Below are 18,181 nucleotides of genomic sequence, written 5' to 3'. Positions count from 1 at the left end.
CCCGTGGTCTCATGCATTTTCTGACGATCTCTTCATTCCAGGGACATGGGTAGATTATTCTGTGGCAAAACATAGCGACCTGTCATGTTTACTCATCAAAACATACTGTATTTCAGTAGATTATACACTCCTTCATGTGTTTTCCGGTGGTTTCCGGTGTTTAACTGTGTTTTCCTGTGTTTTCCGGTATTAAGACTGACCGCGTCAGCACTAGCAGAAGACAAAATGGCGGATGTTGACACGGAAAAGTTTGCTTCTGTGCAATTCGGACGACTTTCTACCTGTTCAGAAACTCTCTGACGACTTAACTGAATTGTGCTCGACTTGGAATAGTATTTGCCATTTTCGGGAATATTTCAAACTGTTTGTAGGCGTTATTTTGCGGCAATTTGGCAATTGGAGGCGGGGTCATATGTTTGGAACTCGTGGCAACTTTCCTAACGTGACGTGGTCTTAAAATATTATATGAACGCAAGCATATGTGTCAAGACGTTTGAAATTCTTGCGAACAGAACAGTTCTAAGACATGGCAGAAGAATTGTTGAGGAACGTACGAGAGAAGCTGGAAGGAGACTTGTTGGCTGCGGACCTGCAGTTGAGTCTGTTCGCGGCGGCGCTGCTGAGTTACCGACACGACACGGTACTCAGGCCCTTCCCGCCTGGGTTCGCACGGCAGAACGACGAGAAGGATTTTCCCGCTTTGGTGAGTACATATTGTTTGTTTGTATTGCATACCTGGTAAACGTCCTCAAGGCGCAACACACCAGGTTTAAGAGATACCTAGGGGATATCAAAAGAGCAGCAAATTGGCATATTTTTTTTTTATATTTGTAAACTGCAACGTTAACGTTAATGTTTATAATCGTAACTTGTAAGACCTATTTTAGACTACTGTCAAACTGTATGGGACCCTTATACCCTAAACAACATCCGAAATCTACAATCCGTACAAAGACGACCGGCGCGCTTCACCTTACATAGGTACTACAGGAGGCAGTCAAGTGTATCAAATATGATAACATCACTCGACTGGCCCTTACTTGCCGAAAGAAGACGAAGGGCTCGTCTACACATGTTCTATAACATAAACAACAATTTAGTAGCGACACAAATGCCATTTATCAGAAAGAACTTATCCACACCATCATGCACGGAAAATACTTTATCGTACCACACTACTTTTTCACGAACAGACTACCACCTAAACTCCTTCTTTCCAAGGACCGTTAGGGAATGGAACCACCTACCAGAAGCAATAGTCCGAGTACAAACACTACAGGCTTTTAAGAATGCCATCACCAACATGTAAGCTTCTATCAGAGTCACGGGTACTCACCGCTTCCCAGATACAGGGAGGCAGCCAGGGATTAGCGCCCCAGCCCTAGGCTCCCCATCTCTTACCACCCACACATACACACAAAAATAAAGCTCAGAAGTAAAAAGCGACCACCACCAAACCAAAAGACCCTTGTCCACGTCCGGAGTCTTCAGCTTTATGAAGTTGGATGTGCACATGAAGAAGAAGAAGAACGTTTTGGGTGTTTGGCCCCAAACCCAGAGACCCGGTTCAAAACCTATGACATGCCACAGATGCATGTTGTACCCTTGGGAAAGGCACTTTACAAAACTTTTCACTTCGGTTGGGGAGGTAAAAGTGGGTGGAGGGAGAGGGTTTGGCTCTGCCTTCTAATACTACATGTCCTTAAGACACAGTGGATAGCTATAGCATCCCACTGCCCCTACAGCCTCAAGAAGGGACTACCTTTACATTTACTTTTACCTGTAAACAAACAGGTGATATACATTTTGACCTAATTGAATCAGGACGTAAACCCCTAAGTCCACATTAACATTAAGTTATGTGCCCTTTTGTGCTTATGTCTTCTCAGAAATTGGTACCTTTTACACTTACAGTATCTCCTTTTCTGTATTTTTTTCTCCTCAGAAATCTGTGTGGAGAAGACTACCTGGGGCCAAGGATCTACTTCAGAGCAGTGGAGCGACCTCTGACCCACAGACCCTACAGCTGGTCAACTGGGTCCTGGAAACTAGGAACTTCTGCCTGCGATCCTGTGAGTCAACCGAGGTGAGAGACTTTGTTTTTGATACAGTATTATGAAAAAGTAGTTTGTACCTGTACCTGCAATTCTGCAGTAACTTGAAGAATGGAGAACTGCTGAGTCAGTTCTTAAGTTAACAACGCCTAAACTGGGGGCTAGTTTTGCTTATGTTGTTCATCCTAGATTTTTATCTACAAATTAATCTACTGTATGTGGAAGTTATGCTATGGTCACATTTGCTCTGTGCCCAAATAGGTTATGGCATCTATTTGTCACCTGGTCCCAGATTGATTGTTACTGTTCAAACTTCAACTTAAAAAGATCCTGGGGCCTGGTCGTGCCCCAAAATAGCCGGTAGCTGCAGGGTATCCCACAGGGCCACATAGGTGTCATCCGCAAAAAGTGCCAATAACAGCTCATAAACTACCTACCCTTCTCCAATTATGACCATAGCATTAACACGGTACATAAGTACAAAAATTGTCCCCATTAGAAATGTTGAAACAATTCAGAACACTGGTTAGCTTTGTGTTTACTTCTGTGTGTTTTGATTGTTCTCCCTTACAGTACAAAGAGGTGCAGAGGTTAACAGGTTACTCCAGCACCAACATTCCGCCCCCCTCCCACATCTTCGAGGTGGTCCACAGTGAGACCACAGATGCGAGGTTTGAGGAGACACGGCAGGACCGGAGTCTGCTGTACGCCTTCCACGGCAGCAGGCTGGACAACTTCTACTCCATACTGCACAATGGGCTACATGCACATCTTAACAAGGTACTAGTATGGTATATGCTATAACTATTATAGTAGCAGTCTCATACTTTGAAGTAGTTTCTAGAAATCCTCATTACTCCTGCATTTTATTACCTTCTTTATTTCATTTATTTCATCTATGAACCTTCAGGCTGGTCGCTTCAGCTAACTTTGCCAAGAAGCTTAAGGTTATGTTTTTGGTAGCATTTGTATGTAGTGTGTGTGCATGACATGTGTATTGATAAACAGCATATCTCAAGAAGGTATGGATGGATTGTCTTGATATTTGATATTTGGATAGGGCATAGTGAGAGCTTGGATTTTGGGCCCCCTACACATTTATTATGGTACTGCAGTAGAACGTCTGGTCGTAACATATCGTGTTCTATACATGCTATGATTATGATTTTTAGTAGTAGATAACTCTTGGGGCAGAAAGTATGTGTGGCCCCTCACAGGCTTTTTTTTTAACTGGAGGAGCCGGTTTTGTTTCACACTTAACTTAAGAAATGGTTGACAGATAATCATGATATTTTGGACAGTATTAAGCAGTCTCACAATAATGATTAATTGTTTATGACACCTGTTGCAGAATTCCTTATTTGGGGAAGGAACTTACCTGTCAGGTGACCTTGGGGTGTCAATCATCTACAGTCACAAAGGTCAGGGCTGGGACAGGAGCATGCTGGGAGAAACCATGAGCTGTGTGGCCGTGTGTGAGGTCATCATGGACCCCAAGTACGTCAAGAGCAAGGTGGAAGGTAAGATGGCATCATGTAGCATAACAATTTGGTGTTTGGCTCAAAGCCCAGAGGTCCTGGGTTCGAGTCTACTGATATGCTCAGACATTTTGGCCTTGGGAAAGGTACCAGGTAACACAAATTTCCTCACGTCAGTTAGGTCGAATGAGTGCCTAGTAGCTTTGAGTAGGGATGTTCATGTGTTTGGAGAGATCCACAACTCGAACACATAAAGGAACCCAACACATGTATAGAAAATAGTAGGGTCCTTCACAGTGTGAGTGGATCAAATAAACCTGTCTGGTTTTAGCATCTGTATGATATCTGTACATGTGTTGGTATTATCCATATTGATGATATCAACTGTCAGTCAACACAACAAATTGCTGGCCTCGAATTTTTAGTCGCAGATCTGTCAACCTTCGTCAGGACTGGTGATTCAGTTACTCTAAACTTTCTGGATATGCAACTTGTACTCTTGAGTATAAACCTGGTCTGTTAATCCATGAGTTGGTTTACTGGGTATGCAATACAAAGACTTTTTTACAAAGTTGGACAGGTGGTCATGTGACATTCCAATTGATTCAGTTTTATTTAGCTTTACTATCATTAGCGCCAGTGAAATGAAAAACAGGTAAGAAGAATGATTTAAGTACAGTGCATTTCAAAATACAGTAAACGCCTTAAACATGGCAGGATTTGATTTCATGATAGGGACAAAATGTGTGTGTTTGCATAAATGAGGGGCATGCCAAGAAGGCATATATATCGTCATGATATTCAATTTTCTTATTTTACTTGTTTCAGAAGAGAATGGAAGAGCCAAGAACAAGGACAAACAGGAAGTACCAGAGAAGTACTACATCGTGAGCAATAACGAACTGTTGAGAGTCAAGTACGTGCTTGTGTATGCTGAAAAGAAAGTGCAGCAAAGGTGGGTCATTTGTTATGATAATCACAACCCTTGTTATGCTAAGATGTATGGGATGAAACCTTGAATGCTTTTATCAGGTTAGTAAGTCAATGGGTTAAAGATCTTTAGGCCATGTTGATTTTATTTTATTTATGACATCTGTGCGCGCATCAATTTTTGGCCCCCATGCAAAAAAGTTTAAACCATACTGTAAATTTTACAAAGCAGGTGCAATATGAGCAAATATATGCCATCAAAAAGATGTATATTGGAAAATGTATACTACTATCATAGAATGCCATTGTTCATTCCAAGGTCAAATAAGATATGAAAGAACAAAAATGAGGAATCTATAATTGTTTGGTATTCCACACTCTGCGTGTTTGGTCATATGTTGAACCTTCATGACCACTTAGGTTTCATAATGAAGGCAGCATTTACATTCTTTTTCATTCGCACACTCGCATCAGTTTTTGGGTTCCCAAAGGATGTCATCCATTTAATGAAAACAACATGGCCTTAATCACTAGTATACATAATGAAGTGGTTTTCCTAAGCCAATATTTCGGATGGGACATTAAATGGAGGTCCCGTGTCTGGGGAGAGCCATACCCCAGGCATGTTAAAGAACCCGCCACACGTGCGATAGTGCGGTGTGAGTGGTTCAAAACCTACAGTACCTTGGCCGCACCTGAGGCAATTACTGTTGTATTGAGGTCACCTGAGTGGCGCCGAATGGCAGCTCGCTCCAGACCCTTGCAATTTAGCCCCGCCTATTGTAAGCTCCTCGCAATTTAGCCCCTGGCTGCAAAGAGTGAGTAGTCGGCCCACCCAATAACAATAAAAATTTCAGTGAATGGATACTGACTTATTCTAGTTTGTACTGCTGCTAAATGTGAAGAATGTAGTCCCCCCTTAAAGGCATACTACGGGATTTTTGAACAAAACAAAAAGTAGCTTTTCCTACTTTTTCTTTACATTGTTAGTTCAATCAACCCTATAGCATTGCATACCAATATTCATTGAGAGATGCTGCGACATCAATGCACCACATAAGCATGATGTATGAAAATTGTGATCTTCCAAGAAACAGATGGGCACAGGCTGGTTACTGCCTCTGTGTGTTGTTGTTTCTTGCTTATCAGCCTGGCTTCCCAGTGGGGGGCCAGTTGACAGTTCCTCTGAGTACAGTAGACTAGCTTTCTGTACAAGGTTTCTTGCAGTTTTGAAGGGAATATGACCTTAGCTTGTTGATATCCTACGAAATAGACTAATAAGTTCATGATTATATGCTATTTTAGAATGATTAGATATAGGTGTTTCCAAAGAAGGTCTCCATTGTGTTCTTTATCTGCAGTCTGCCATGCATGTGCTAACTGATTACCCCACCCCGGGGGACCTACCAGTGGCAAGCAAGACCCGGAGAGTCTAACTTGGGGGGACACAAGGTTACAGGGTGCCTAGAGCGGAATGTTTGTAGGCTAATCCTTTACGTTGCAAACGTGAAATAATGACACAAAAGTGTCAAAAAGTGACAAAAAGTAGTAGTAAATCTGATATTTCTTAATTCTAGAATATTTCAAATTTGAGCGCAAAAAACTGCGTAGTATCGCTATTATAGTTTTTTTTTGTCATTTCTGTAGGGTCCAGACACCATCCTTCTTCCAGCGCCACAAGTTCTTCGTCCTGATGTCGTTATACGTCGTTGTCCTAGCAGTGATTGGGGCTGCCAATTCTCCCAACCTGCAGTACTACCTCAGGAGGCTTTACAAATGATGTGACTAGGGAGAATTTAGACTTTGTTTATAACTTCCATTGGTGACATGTCGAAAACTGCTGATTGAAGTATTCCACTGATTGTGTGCATATATCACTGTTGTTTAAAGATAACAAATGTTAGAAATAAGAAAAAGGTATGTTTCATTCCATAATTAGTGTGAAACATGAAATGTTACTCTAACTATAATGTTTAAATTAAGCCTATCCATGTATGTTAGCAAATTTGTTAGATACACTGATTATAGTATTTTGGAACTTTTCCAATATGTTGAGTCCTCAAAGGATGAACATGATAAAATCCCTAAATTTGTGGGCAACTTTCAAATAGATAAAGGCCTGCAAAGTAATTTTTCTGCTGCAGATCCATGTGAAATAATTTAAAAAAATGAGAGAATAGTACAGAAGTTATAACATACAATGTATGATAACAGTCAAAAAATGTTATGTAAACTTTAAATAAAGAGTTATACAAGATTAACATTTTTGGCAATGTTTTATGCATGTATGTCAATGAAGGTTTAACATCTAGAAAATAAGATGCACCAAATAGCAGCCACTCCTATTTGGCATATTCTCTACATGTAATCAATATACATTTGTATTACAGCAATATGAATGAGAAAGGCTAAACTAAAATATCTATATGTGTTATAATAACTCACACTTTCAGGTGTGATCATGCAATTTCTTAAGATCTATATGTTTTAATATAATGACATGAAATATGCAAGGGGCCAGTTCCTAGCATATGCACTTGCATACATACTTACATACATAATCACATGAAGCTTGAATATGCTGAAAATAAATACCAGCTGTATTAAACATGTTAATATAACAAAATGAAGAAAAGACATGACTTGCCATGTTTCACTGTTGCATGAGTATTCTGTATAAGCCATACAACCCAAATGGTACTCAGTTACTTATTCTTAAAGCTGGGCACAATAAAGATCACTGACAGGGTTTACAGGTTTGTTCATTTGGTAGTCATTACTAAGTTACATTGCATATCCATACAGCAACAATGCAGTTATTATAATGATACGTACAAAAAAGGTTTATGTTTTAACTTAGTATACTCCAAAATACTGAATGAGTGAATGTTTATTGCACAGCAATTGCATTGGTGACAATGTAAAAATAACAAAGTTACAGTCTAGTAGTCTACTATACATATACAATATTGTTGTAGACCTCAAATTATGCCTAGGAAATGGTGTGTACACATTTCACTCATTTAAGAATGGACGTTTTGGATCCATTCAATGCGTACCATGTACATGTATTCCTTATCCTGTTTTAGATAAAGACATGTGAGATAGAGGGATGGAGACATTTGACAGGATTTTCCAAACTTTCATATTTAAACACTGCACAGAGTATTCTTGAACCTTTCCTACTTCTTTGCTTTACATCATCAGTCTGAGACCAAACACTGGTGCTATTCGTTACACCTGACCCCGCTGGCCAATGACAGGTGGTCAATTAACTCAATTTAGGAGGATAACCAATCAGAGAAGTTATGTAAATGAGCTCATATGCTAATGAGGCAGGGGTACAGAAAGGGGATATATTCACAGCTGCGCTACACCTGTCCCCGCGCGCCACTGACAGGTGGTCAATTAACTCAATATTGGATGGTGACCAATCACGGACGCTATGTAAATAAGCACGCATGCTAATGAGGGCAGCCGTATGAAAAGGGAAGATAGTGAACTAATGATACATTATTCAAGTTTTCCATTCTTTGCCTTCATGAAAGGTGAGAGAAGATTGATTCCCTGGATGACAGCAGACACCAGGTACAGGCCCAACATGGCGTTGATCACCAGGTGAGGTAACAGCACTGCAGGGGGTCCCCACAACCTGGTTAACGTGTCAAACAACACGTAGGCCAGACAGCGGCTGAAGTCTAGGGCGGTCGCACTGGGTCTGGAATGGTAAAATATGGGGATAAAGTTTGGAGTTAAGGCTTCAAATATAGTAAGGCCATGTTGATTCGATTATAAGGATGACATCTACAGGTTTGCGCATCAATGTTTGGTCGTTTCCAAAAAAAGTTTTGTACCATACTGAAGATCGGACAAGGCTCGAAGAATCAGTTGTTTCGTGTACCACACTCTTTGTGTTAAGTTTTTGTTTGACCTTTATGACTACTTGGATTTCATGATGAAGGTAATTATAACTTTTTTTTTTCAAACATTGAAAATAATATAAACAAAATTTCTTATATCCTCGCATTAGTTTTGTTTTCAAATCAGCGAGATGTTCATTCACATATTTAAAAAAAACAGTAATGAGTCTAGAAATGGTTACATGACGCGATAAATCTGTTTTTGTTGCATTTCAAATGTAATGTTAATAATAGCCATGCTAGAAACGTTTGATTTACATGTATTGTTGTACGTTGAGTAAACATACATACGATGTGAAGACATGAAACTGATAATGTTAATAAGTTGACCAGTTTTGAAGTAGATCCAAGAAATTATGATCTACTTCTACTTCTATAAGTGATATGCCTTTTATAGAATACTTACGTTTTATCCATGATTGCAGCTATGGAAGATAAAGTCCAAATCAAGAAGGCGATCCTACCGAGGCAGGCAAGCGTAGTCACACCCCGGGTAGGATGAAATTCTATGTCGTTAAAACGTTGAAAAAGTCAGACTACGTTGTAGGTTCAGGAGTAAGTTGATTTAAGCATTATTTTCGTATTTTATCATTTTTTTGTATAACATTCCATCTTAAATCATCTTACCTAGAAAATTAATTACTGATGGAATCCACAAATTGCAGAAAAAAGTAGCACTTTTTGTCTTCCTCTTCATCCGAAAAAAAGAAGTCAAACACAACCAGTCGAGATACAGCCTACACTAGTATTTGAATTGTGTACTTGTAGCCTCTACAATAATGAATGAATGATTGCCTTAATTGTAAATTCATACCCTATCGGTCCAAGCACAGGCATACACATACAATGGTCGTAATAAAATACATGGTGACATTGAGGTGACTTCTAAGATATTCTAGCAATAGTTAAAAACTTGGGTTCAAAAACTACTCTAACTTGTACGTTTGTTATGCTTCTTTTCGTCTTTTAGTGATGTTGAAATGTGCATCCCCTATGGTCTATGTTTCTACCATATACAGTCAATTAGTCCTCTCACAAGAATGTGCGAATAAACGTTCTATTCATTGTAACAATAACCTACTTCAGCGACAGCAAACAGCTCCTGGTAGAATATAACGGCCATGGCGAAATGTCCGGCGACGTAGACAGACCAGAAGGTGGGGATCTGCCGGTCATACTTCGGTTCTGGATGCGTCACCTTTAATGGAATGTATACGGTGTATTTTTTTCTTGCACATTTCTAGGTCATCATCCAGGTACATATACGCAAATTTACGTATCATTCGAAAACCAACATTTTGAACCATGGAATATACCAAAAATTTCGAACGTCAACTAACTAAGCAAAATAAAGAACCAGCCCTCTTGAGATCTAATTTTGGATTTCGTGTGGCCGGAAGCCCTTGTCAAATTTGATAATGATAATAATAATATAGTAATGATAATAATCTTTATGCCCGTTAATGCCCGTAGTCTAAATGCACATGCATGTGGTCTGTGGATGGATAAAAACTTTTATAGCGTTAGACTAGACTAGATGGGAAATGAACTAAAACCTTATGTATTTCTATAGGATACATCACACTCGTTGTACTGTCCTTAATCGCTAAATCTAATATTTTCTTTTCTAATTACGAATCATATCAGGCGTTTTTTAGGCTTTTAGTTGTACCTTTGGGATATCTTCAATACACCCCAGACGAGGTTTGCCCGGTGACCACCCGGGTCCTTTGAACAGCACGGACAGCTTGTTGGTGAAACCGGGAGTGGCCAAGAACGTCTTCCAGATGTGGGTCAGGTGGCAAACCTACATCCAGGACAGGAATGAACGAACGATCGATCGAACGAACGAGTAAATGAATGAATGGTTTATTTGATCATTATGATCAAGATAAAAACATAGATCGCAGGCTGAGTTGCATACATTTTTACATGTGAAAATTCAAAAACATCATTGACTTAAGAAAATTACAGATTAACATTTAAGCTAACTAATGTAATAATGATGACATTTGTATTCTTGAGATCAAAGATGATACTATCTTATAACGGATAGGTTTTGAGATAGGAAAACCTTGGAGTCATTCTTCTTAGGGTAATTCAAATCTTTATCACCTCTCTACGTCATAAAATTTATGGTATCATCCAACACGCAGTAGTGCTTATGATGATGGCTGCCAACATGATTTATATCCTGCAGATATAGTGATCTTCTTACCTGCACCCATATTGGGTTCCAAGTGTTCAGAGGATGTGTCAGACCATAGACAACCTTTTCGTCTTCTTTTGCAAAGGTACCTGCCAACAAGAGCAAACCATCAGGCTCCAATTAGTAGAAGCTGTCACTAACCAATTCAATGAACCATGTTCTTTGCTTTATATTGCCTTTTTCAACCAGTTTTTCAACCAATATTTCAACCAAACTACAAGACAGAGGCCGAGTGGATTTGTACATTTTGACACATTTTTAATCACATCACGGGACTATGTACAACGATTCTGTTACCAATTAGAACAGAAAAATGTTACGTACCAAACAACCGATCGAAGATGATGAGCGTGCCTCCGTAGTTCTTGTCGATACAGTATGGGTTCCTTCCTGTAGATAACATCAAAGAGAGTAGACGACTGGTAAAAATGTGCTTTGCCCAGATACAGCAATCTTATATATTCAAAATCATTTTTCGTCATATGAAAAAAATATTCTGCTGTAAGCTTATATCGTTGAAAGGGCTGCCATTTGCTCATGAATCCTGTAACCAAATATGACAAGAATATTTGTATAGACAGACCAGCAACAAAACTTACAAAGTAGCAAACAGGCAAACTAACGGACCAAGTTGTTAACATACCGTGGTGGACGCGATGATGACTTGGTGTGTTCAAAATGTACTCCAGGAACCCAAGGGATGTCACCAACTGTATGTAGAAATATTACACGATGGGAAAATGTAGATAGGTTTATGTTGCAAGGGCACATTGTAAGTTATCTGGGTATCAAAGATGACATACAATCCATGACATCTGCTGACAAATGCCATTTTTGAATAGGAAATGTGTTGTCTTTATTGAATTCAAGGATATCTTTGTGGCATCAGATCAATTACGTTGTGCATGGATCTATATATGAATCTACTCGTATTTATCGTCCATGATTAAATTGACAAACATGATGGAAATTAAGGTTTTTAGTAAGCAACGTTTGACACTGAGAGAGATCAGAATCATCTTTATTGAGCCTCAGACTTAGACATACAAATACAAGATGAAAGATTAAAATACCTAGGCCAGCCCTTTTTCCAGACTTACAACGTCCAGAGGGCGCAAGGTAAAACATATTTAAAACTAGAGTTCGGCGACCTCATACCTCCATGAAAAATTTAGAGCTTTCGTAAATTCCATGCAATTGACTAAAACATTAACATAATTTATGTATGGTGTTGTTAATCATTGAATCACGTACACATGTCACAATTATAAAATTACCATTATTAATCATAAAGTGGTTTTGCAATTTTTGCATAAATTATGCAAACAAGTTCTTCATTACCATATTTGGTATCTGCTTATATTCCACCTATCATAATTAACATGTGTTACATGTATTGAGGTCCAGTTATTGAAAACAATGGAACTATACAATTTCCTCATTAATTATGCAAATAAAGTCCTCATTTGCATAACATGTATATCATTATGAACATCTTTGCCTAAGCTACCTGCATGCCTAGAATGCAGGCAATCCGTCGTTCCTTTCTGCAGTTATCCTCTTTGAAGTGTCTTGACAAAAACACCCCTGCAGTTCCACAATTAAATGTTAGCTAGGGGGCTGAAACTTGTCCCACTTGTTTATGGCGCTAAAAGCTATCTACCACCTAAATGTCAAGACCATAGCATGTCTGGAACAAGAGATACATTGAAAAAACTGCTATGATAGAATATTCTTATTAATTATGCAAATGTGCTCCTATTTTGCATAATTAGTATCTTATCTTGTAAAACATTGTCTAAGGTACCTACATACCAAAAATGATGAAAATCCGTTGTTCCCTTCTTGAGTTATCCTCTTCAGAAGTTTTTGACAAAAATGCCCCTGCTATCCCAAAACTAGACGCTAGGGGTCCCAAACTTATGTCATTTCTTCCTGAGCACAAGAGCTATCTAATACTCAAAAATAGTGACCATAGCATGTTCAGAACACCGAGATAGCAAAACCGGAAGTTGCGCTGCAGTACCAAGGGGAGCCGCTAGGGGGCCAAAAATCTAATCATTTCCAGCTTTCATCACACACTACCAACACACCTAGTATGAAACCAATCCACCCAACCCTTCATGAGTTATGCTGACCACAAATATGCGGACACACAGACAGACACACACACAGACACACACACAGACACACCAAAAACTATACCTCCATTTTTTCATGGAGGTAAAAAAGAACAATCGTGTGCGTCGGACTGCTGAGATTCTTTAAAATTCTTTAACCTATTGCACAAGAAGATTGCAAAACTCATATATTGCACTAATTGCATATTGCACTATCTCATGTAGCGATAACAGCTATCAGCAGCTTGAGAATAGACCCAGAGGTTTTTCCAACCCAACTGTATTTCTTGCACAATATATAACATAAGAAGTGCATACTGCACACTTTCCTAACTTGCGTTTCAGCTGGCGGACTTCACGTTCCTTGTGGCTTACAACACACAGAGATTTTAACTTCAAGCAGTTCTCGCTGTTAACCCACCCCCTACTACCAATTTCAATAGTGACAAGAGTAGCTTTGTAGGTGCTGTGCATGTCAATTTCATTTAATAAGTCTTCATATTTTGCCCTTTTCCTGTCCTCGGCACTACGGGCGTTTTGTTCGAAGGGTACAGTGAGTTCAATAAGAGTCAGTGTTTGTTTGACCGGGTCTTGTATGGTTATGTCTGGGACAAGCGACGTGGGTAGAATGTCCGGTGGAATGGTGGAATGTGTGCCTCCTGCAACTGAATCTGCGCTCAAGTCGCACCTGATGATGACCTGTTGTCCCGACTCGGAATGCCACTGTTGAAGGGTAGTCACTAGCTCCTTGAGTACGCTGTTGTGACGCCAGGTGTACCGACTGTCCTTCAAGGCAACCGGACAAGAGTTCAGAACATGCCTCAGTGTTTGGTGACCTTGGCATAGAGGGCAGTTAGACGACAGCACTTTCCCCCATCGGACCAAGTTGTCGCGTGTAGGCAGCCAATTGACCATGCCGCTCAGGGCAAACTATACAATCTGTCTGATTGTGTGAAAGAAACCACAGCCAATACAACTGTACATTGGACAACAGGTCTGTAACAATCACTGCTATTCTATAATGTTACATATATATATGTCAAATAACATTTAGACATTACAACCATTGGTGTGAACGATATGTTGAACTCATCATGTTTGTATTTCGTATGCCTGATTGTTGCTCCAGTTGTATCCAAGGGGTTGTAAAATTTTATAGATGTAAGAGTACCTTACGTAAATCGCTACCTTGTGGAGCGGACAAGGCTGGACTCCAGGCTAGTAATTTTGATGTGCCAGTAAAGATTATGTAAAAACCTAGGTCTTACCTCCGTGTGAAGCCAGAATTGGTACAGTATGTTGAACTGGAAGTGTACAGAGTAGGCGGCTGGTGGGACCACAGTATTGCGATTGTATAGTGGTAAATACTAAACCGTAATAATAGCTATACGTAACAGCTTACACAATGATGCAGGCAATAACATTGGGTTTATGTTTTTACACAAGCACATACTTTTACTTTTCATTCAGGCGAATGCTCATGAGTGAACCTACCTGTGCTCTAATCCAGGCTTTCAACTACGGACTAACAGCTACACAACTCCAGCCTCGTTTTTGTGCGTGACCCCGGATGACCCAAAATGGCCGCCGCAGCTGTACAGCTAGGATAGGGTCTATTGCGTGTAAAACGTGGTGCCACCCACAGTATTGTCATGTATGTCATATAGGCAAGCCTATATGATTTCATCGGGATATCAGCAACATTCTCTGTTTAACCATAGAACATAGTGGAGTGAGAACCAAGCGCTTTTATAGCTAGCATCAGCATAAGAATTCAGGCGTACACTTACAGACGCATGTTGGAACGCTGACTGCCGTAGAGCTGTGGTTAAGTTGTACTCTTCCGAGCTGTGATGGCCCTGGTGTGCTGCCCACAGCAGGTTCACTTCTGAATCATTAAAACAAACAAAACAAACTACCCGGGGGCCCAAATGTATGCTACATCTTCTAGACATAGACATAGACAGCAGATATCCACCAAAGAAAAATGAAAACCATAGCACGTCCAGGACAAAAGATATATAACAAAAAAACTCTTCTGCAGTTCTAAGGTCAGCCACCAGGAGACCTATAATTGACGTTGATCATTGTCTTCCAAAGACATACCAAATGCATGTGTCATCATCAATCCATCCAGATGTACTTACAAGCCATGCTGACTACAAATATTCGGAACGACAAACAGAAACACGAACACACATATAAACACACAAAAAGACCACAAACTATACCATTTTTCATGGAGGTAAAAATGCACCCTATTCTGTAGATGGCAGGTACATCGTGAGGACGAAAAGAATTTTGGTGTACGCACATATAATTCTGCTTTTTCCCTCACAAACGCTCATAATGTTACTATGTTTCTGAAGGAAAGAAGGAAATACGCATATATGTGCATATAGGGAGATAGATATATAGATTGATAGGCATGTTGAAAAATATAAACTATCTTGAGGAAGTAAACATTGACACGATAATGCGATAAAACCGATCCGACCCGAGGGAGGGCTGGGACCGAGGGTGAGAAAATACAAGTTTCGATGCGAAATACGCCAGAAGTTGAGAAAATTCTGTGCCCTCGAACAATGATTGTTAAAACAGCAATGTTCCAACGCCCTAATCAAGTATTCGAATTTTCGACCGCGCCGCACTCGGCGTGCGCAGAATATATTTGAATTATTCGGATTATCACCCGGTCCGGAACACCTCTATCGAGCGTTATCGGGGCCCAGGTATGATACGGGCGGGCTGGTACCTTGGGCGATACGGAATACACCGTGTTGTATTTTATTTATGTCATACCCACCCGAGAAAACCCATGTTTTGATGCGAAATGCGCCAGAAGTTGAACAAATTTGGTGCCCTCGAACAAAAAAGCAATGTTCCAACGTCCGAATCAGGTATTCGAATTGCCAACCGTGCCACACTCGGCCCGTTCGAAATGGTTCGATTTACTCGAAGAAATCCTGTGCGATACGGAAGTTACGGCCCGGTCCGGAACACCCGTATCGAACGTTTTCGCGTCACAGGTATGACATAAATGTATATTTACCATGTGACATCCTGTGGAACCAGTAGTAGAAGAACTCCACCACGATGAAGGCCGTCCACCAGGTTACATGGGAGTCCCACGGCAGGTCCACCAGGCGGTAGTTCTCGTGGATGTACATGTAGAGAAAAGCAAAGATGCTTTTCAAGAATATCCTGCAAACAACATAATTTGTAAATTCTTATCAATTCTATTTAACGCTGGTTCACCTTTATCCGATGGTAACCTATATTCGTTGTTCGTAAGAAAAAAACGTATTTAGGGATATGAAGTCGACGGACGGTGGTTTCAAATCGGGACATTTTGAAAAAATTGCAAATTTGAAGTCACAGTCCGCAGACTTAATACTCCTAAATGTGCTGTTTTTTAAGACAACGGATAAAGGTCACCCCACGGATAAAGGTGAACTAGCGTTACTAAGAAAATTCCTTTAATTCTGTTAGATTTGTAAAACATTCCTAAAGAACTATTTCTATGCATTATTCCAGGAATCGTGTAGGCATGATGTTCGATTTATCCATATGGCCGATTCTGACCAAAAGGGGCCGTAGTAGATCTAGACAGGCTTCAACTTACCAAGCCCTGAGGTTCTATCTTCCTTGAATTTACGCATATCACACCAGTATCTATGATTTAAGGATACATTCACAAGGAAAATCACCTAGCTACAAATTGCGCCATCATTCCTGCAGAAATAGAGCTGATGGAATCGTTAAGGCGGGCGGGGATGGTGTCCTTCTTCAGGGTCGTCACAACGAACTCCACGAGGATCATCATGATGAAGAAAGGCGTGGCCTGTGTACACAGAGACAGACAACAAAACAAACAATGTATAGAATACATACGGTAAAACCTGCTCTATAAACGACCACCAAGGGGACCGAACAAAAGCGGCCGTTTTGGACAGACTGTCAATTTACCCACAACTTACGTTTATGGGGAAAATTTTCTGGACAGAGAAAAGCGGTCGTAATGACCAGGTGAGAGGACTTGAAGAGGTGGTCGCTTGGGCAGGTTTGACTGTATATACCTGCTTTGAAAAGTCTGGTTGAACTGCCCATTTAACAGCCGGTGCCTTCTGTCCAATCTGTTGATCTTCGACCAGAAGGTTGCCAAGTTTTGAAATTGAGCTCTTTGCTTGGTCTAAAAACATAGTTTCATAATAAGAGGTTTTGCGCACTTTGATCTGTCCCTAAAACTCGCGCACCGATTGAAATAGAACCTCCGAAAATTCCCATAAGAGCTCGTATACTCGTTTTGATCTTTATATTACTGCTGTGTGATTACAGCTCTAAATACAGTCATACGTATGTTACAAAATGTCTGTGATTATTGAACGTTTTGTGACATAGACTTCCTAGACGTGTTATGTTAATGTGAACAAAGAAATCACGTGTCAATTATAGAATTTCTTACTAACTTTATATAGTAAAATGTACATCAGACCCTAGGTATGTAGAATATTTTTTTTAGGTTTTAGTAGTTTTGGAACTACTAGGTAAAAGATTGCTCCACCGATACAAATGACAATTTTAACTTGAAAAAGCTTTCCTGTTTTTATTTTTGGGATATACCACCGTCCAATTGCGTTGTTGGACTTTAACCCAAGTGACCTAGACAATGTGTTTACTTTCCGAGCACGTTACGTATACACACTAGAGGCCACTACTGTGTTATATAATGGTACGAAAACAAAGTTCTTTTCATCTTAAGTTTGTACCATTTTGGGGTTTTGACTTACTTTTTGCCAGCTTTTTTTGCAAATAATACATACATTTCCAGAAACACCTGTTGCGCTCCAACCCCTTGCATAACCCTACCTCTTTGTCCCTGCTTAACTGTAAAGGTCTCTATAAATATAAAGAGGAAATTTTAAATTGCATAGAATAAAAAGTAGATTGAAAACCTGTTCGATGTATTCGGGCACTTCGTCCCGAGTTTGGAAAGTCGTCTCGTTCGGCGTGACCAGGTAGAAGAGCCGCCTGAGTCCCGTTAGAAGGGACGGACCCTGCTTCCCTGAAATAACCTCGTCAAACTGAAGCTCCGCCATCTTGCTGGTACATTCCATTGTTTATCAAGGGGTGGGTATACGTGTATGCATGATATGCAAAATTTCAAGGATTTTAAGACCCTGCCCTGGCCTATAGTTGTTCTCCCATAAGGATCCTTAAGATGACGGGGGTTTCTTGAGATAAAATTTCACTATCAGACACAATCATCAGGGTTAGAATGGCTGGATAAGATTCTCGCTGCTACTTATAGCCGATGTAGGTGGCGCTGCAGCAGTGAGAATGCCGTCCCAAACGTAGCTCACTTTATATCCCCCCTCATCTCTGTTCATGACTGGAGCTGACTGCATTAATCTATTACCAATCTATTACCGACAGGACTTGAAGTGCCCCATACACATACCCTCCCCTT

The 18,181-nt window shown here is 40.1% G+C and overlaps 1 protein-coding gene and 1 pseudogene across 2 annotated transcripts; one reads left to right on the top strand and one right to left on the bottom strand.

The window, feature by feature from the left end:
* The first annotated feature begins 207 nt into the window (after positions 1–207).
* On the top strand, positions 208–6,345 carry LOC118410204 (protein mono-ADP-ribosyltransferase PARP16-like). 2 transcript variants are annotated; one of them, XM_035811757.1, is made up of 6 exons: positions 208–703; positions 1,946–2,086; positions 2,628–2,834; positions 3,406–3,574; positions 4,364–4,487; positions 6,110–6,345. In XM_035811757.1, the coding sequence occupies exons 1-6, from the start codon at positions 527–529 to the stop codon at positions 6,240–6,242; spliced, it is 951 nt and encodes a 316-aa protein (XP_035667650.1). In that variant the 5' UTR covers positions 208–526; the 3' UTR covers positions 6,243–6,345. The 2 variants fall into 2 exon arrangements, with proteins under 2 accessions (XP_035667650.1, XP_035667649.1); XM_035811756.1 differs by having other exon boundaries at positions 4,361–4,487.
* A 3,094-nt stretch (positions 6,346–9,439) lies between these two features.
* Positions 9,440–17,917, bottom strand: LOC118431941 (annotated as a pseudogene).
* Positions 17,918–18,181: the final 264 nt, after the last annotated feature.

Source organism: Branchiostoma floridae, chromosome 2 (genome assembly GCF_000003815.2).
Source record: "Branchiostoma floridae strain S238N-H82 chromosome 2, Bfl_VNyyK, whole genome shotgun sequence".
Classification (NCBI taxonomy): Eukaryota; Metazoa; Chordata; class Leptocardii; order Amphioxiformes; family Branchiostomatidae; genus Branchiostoma; species Branchiostoma floridae.
The sequence above is the reverse complement of the archived record's forward strand: the minus strand, read 5'-3'. Positions and strand labels throughout refer to the sequence as shown.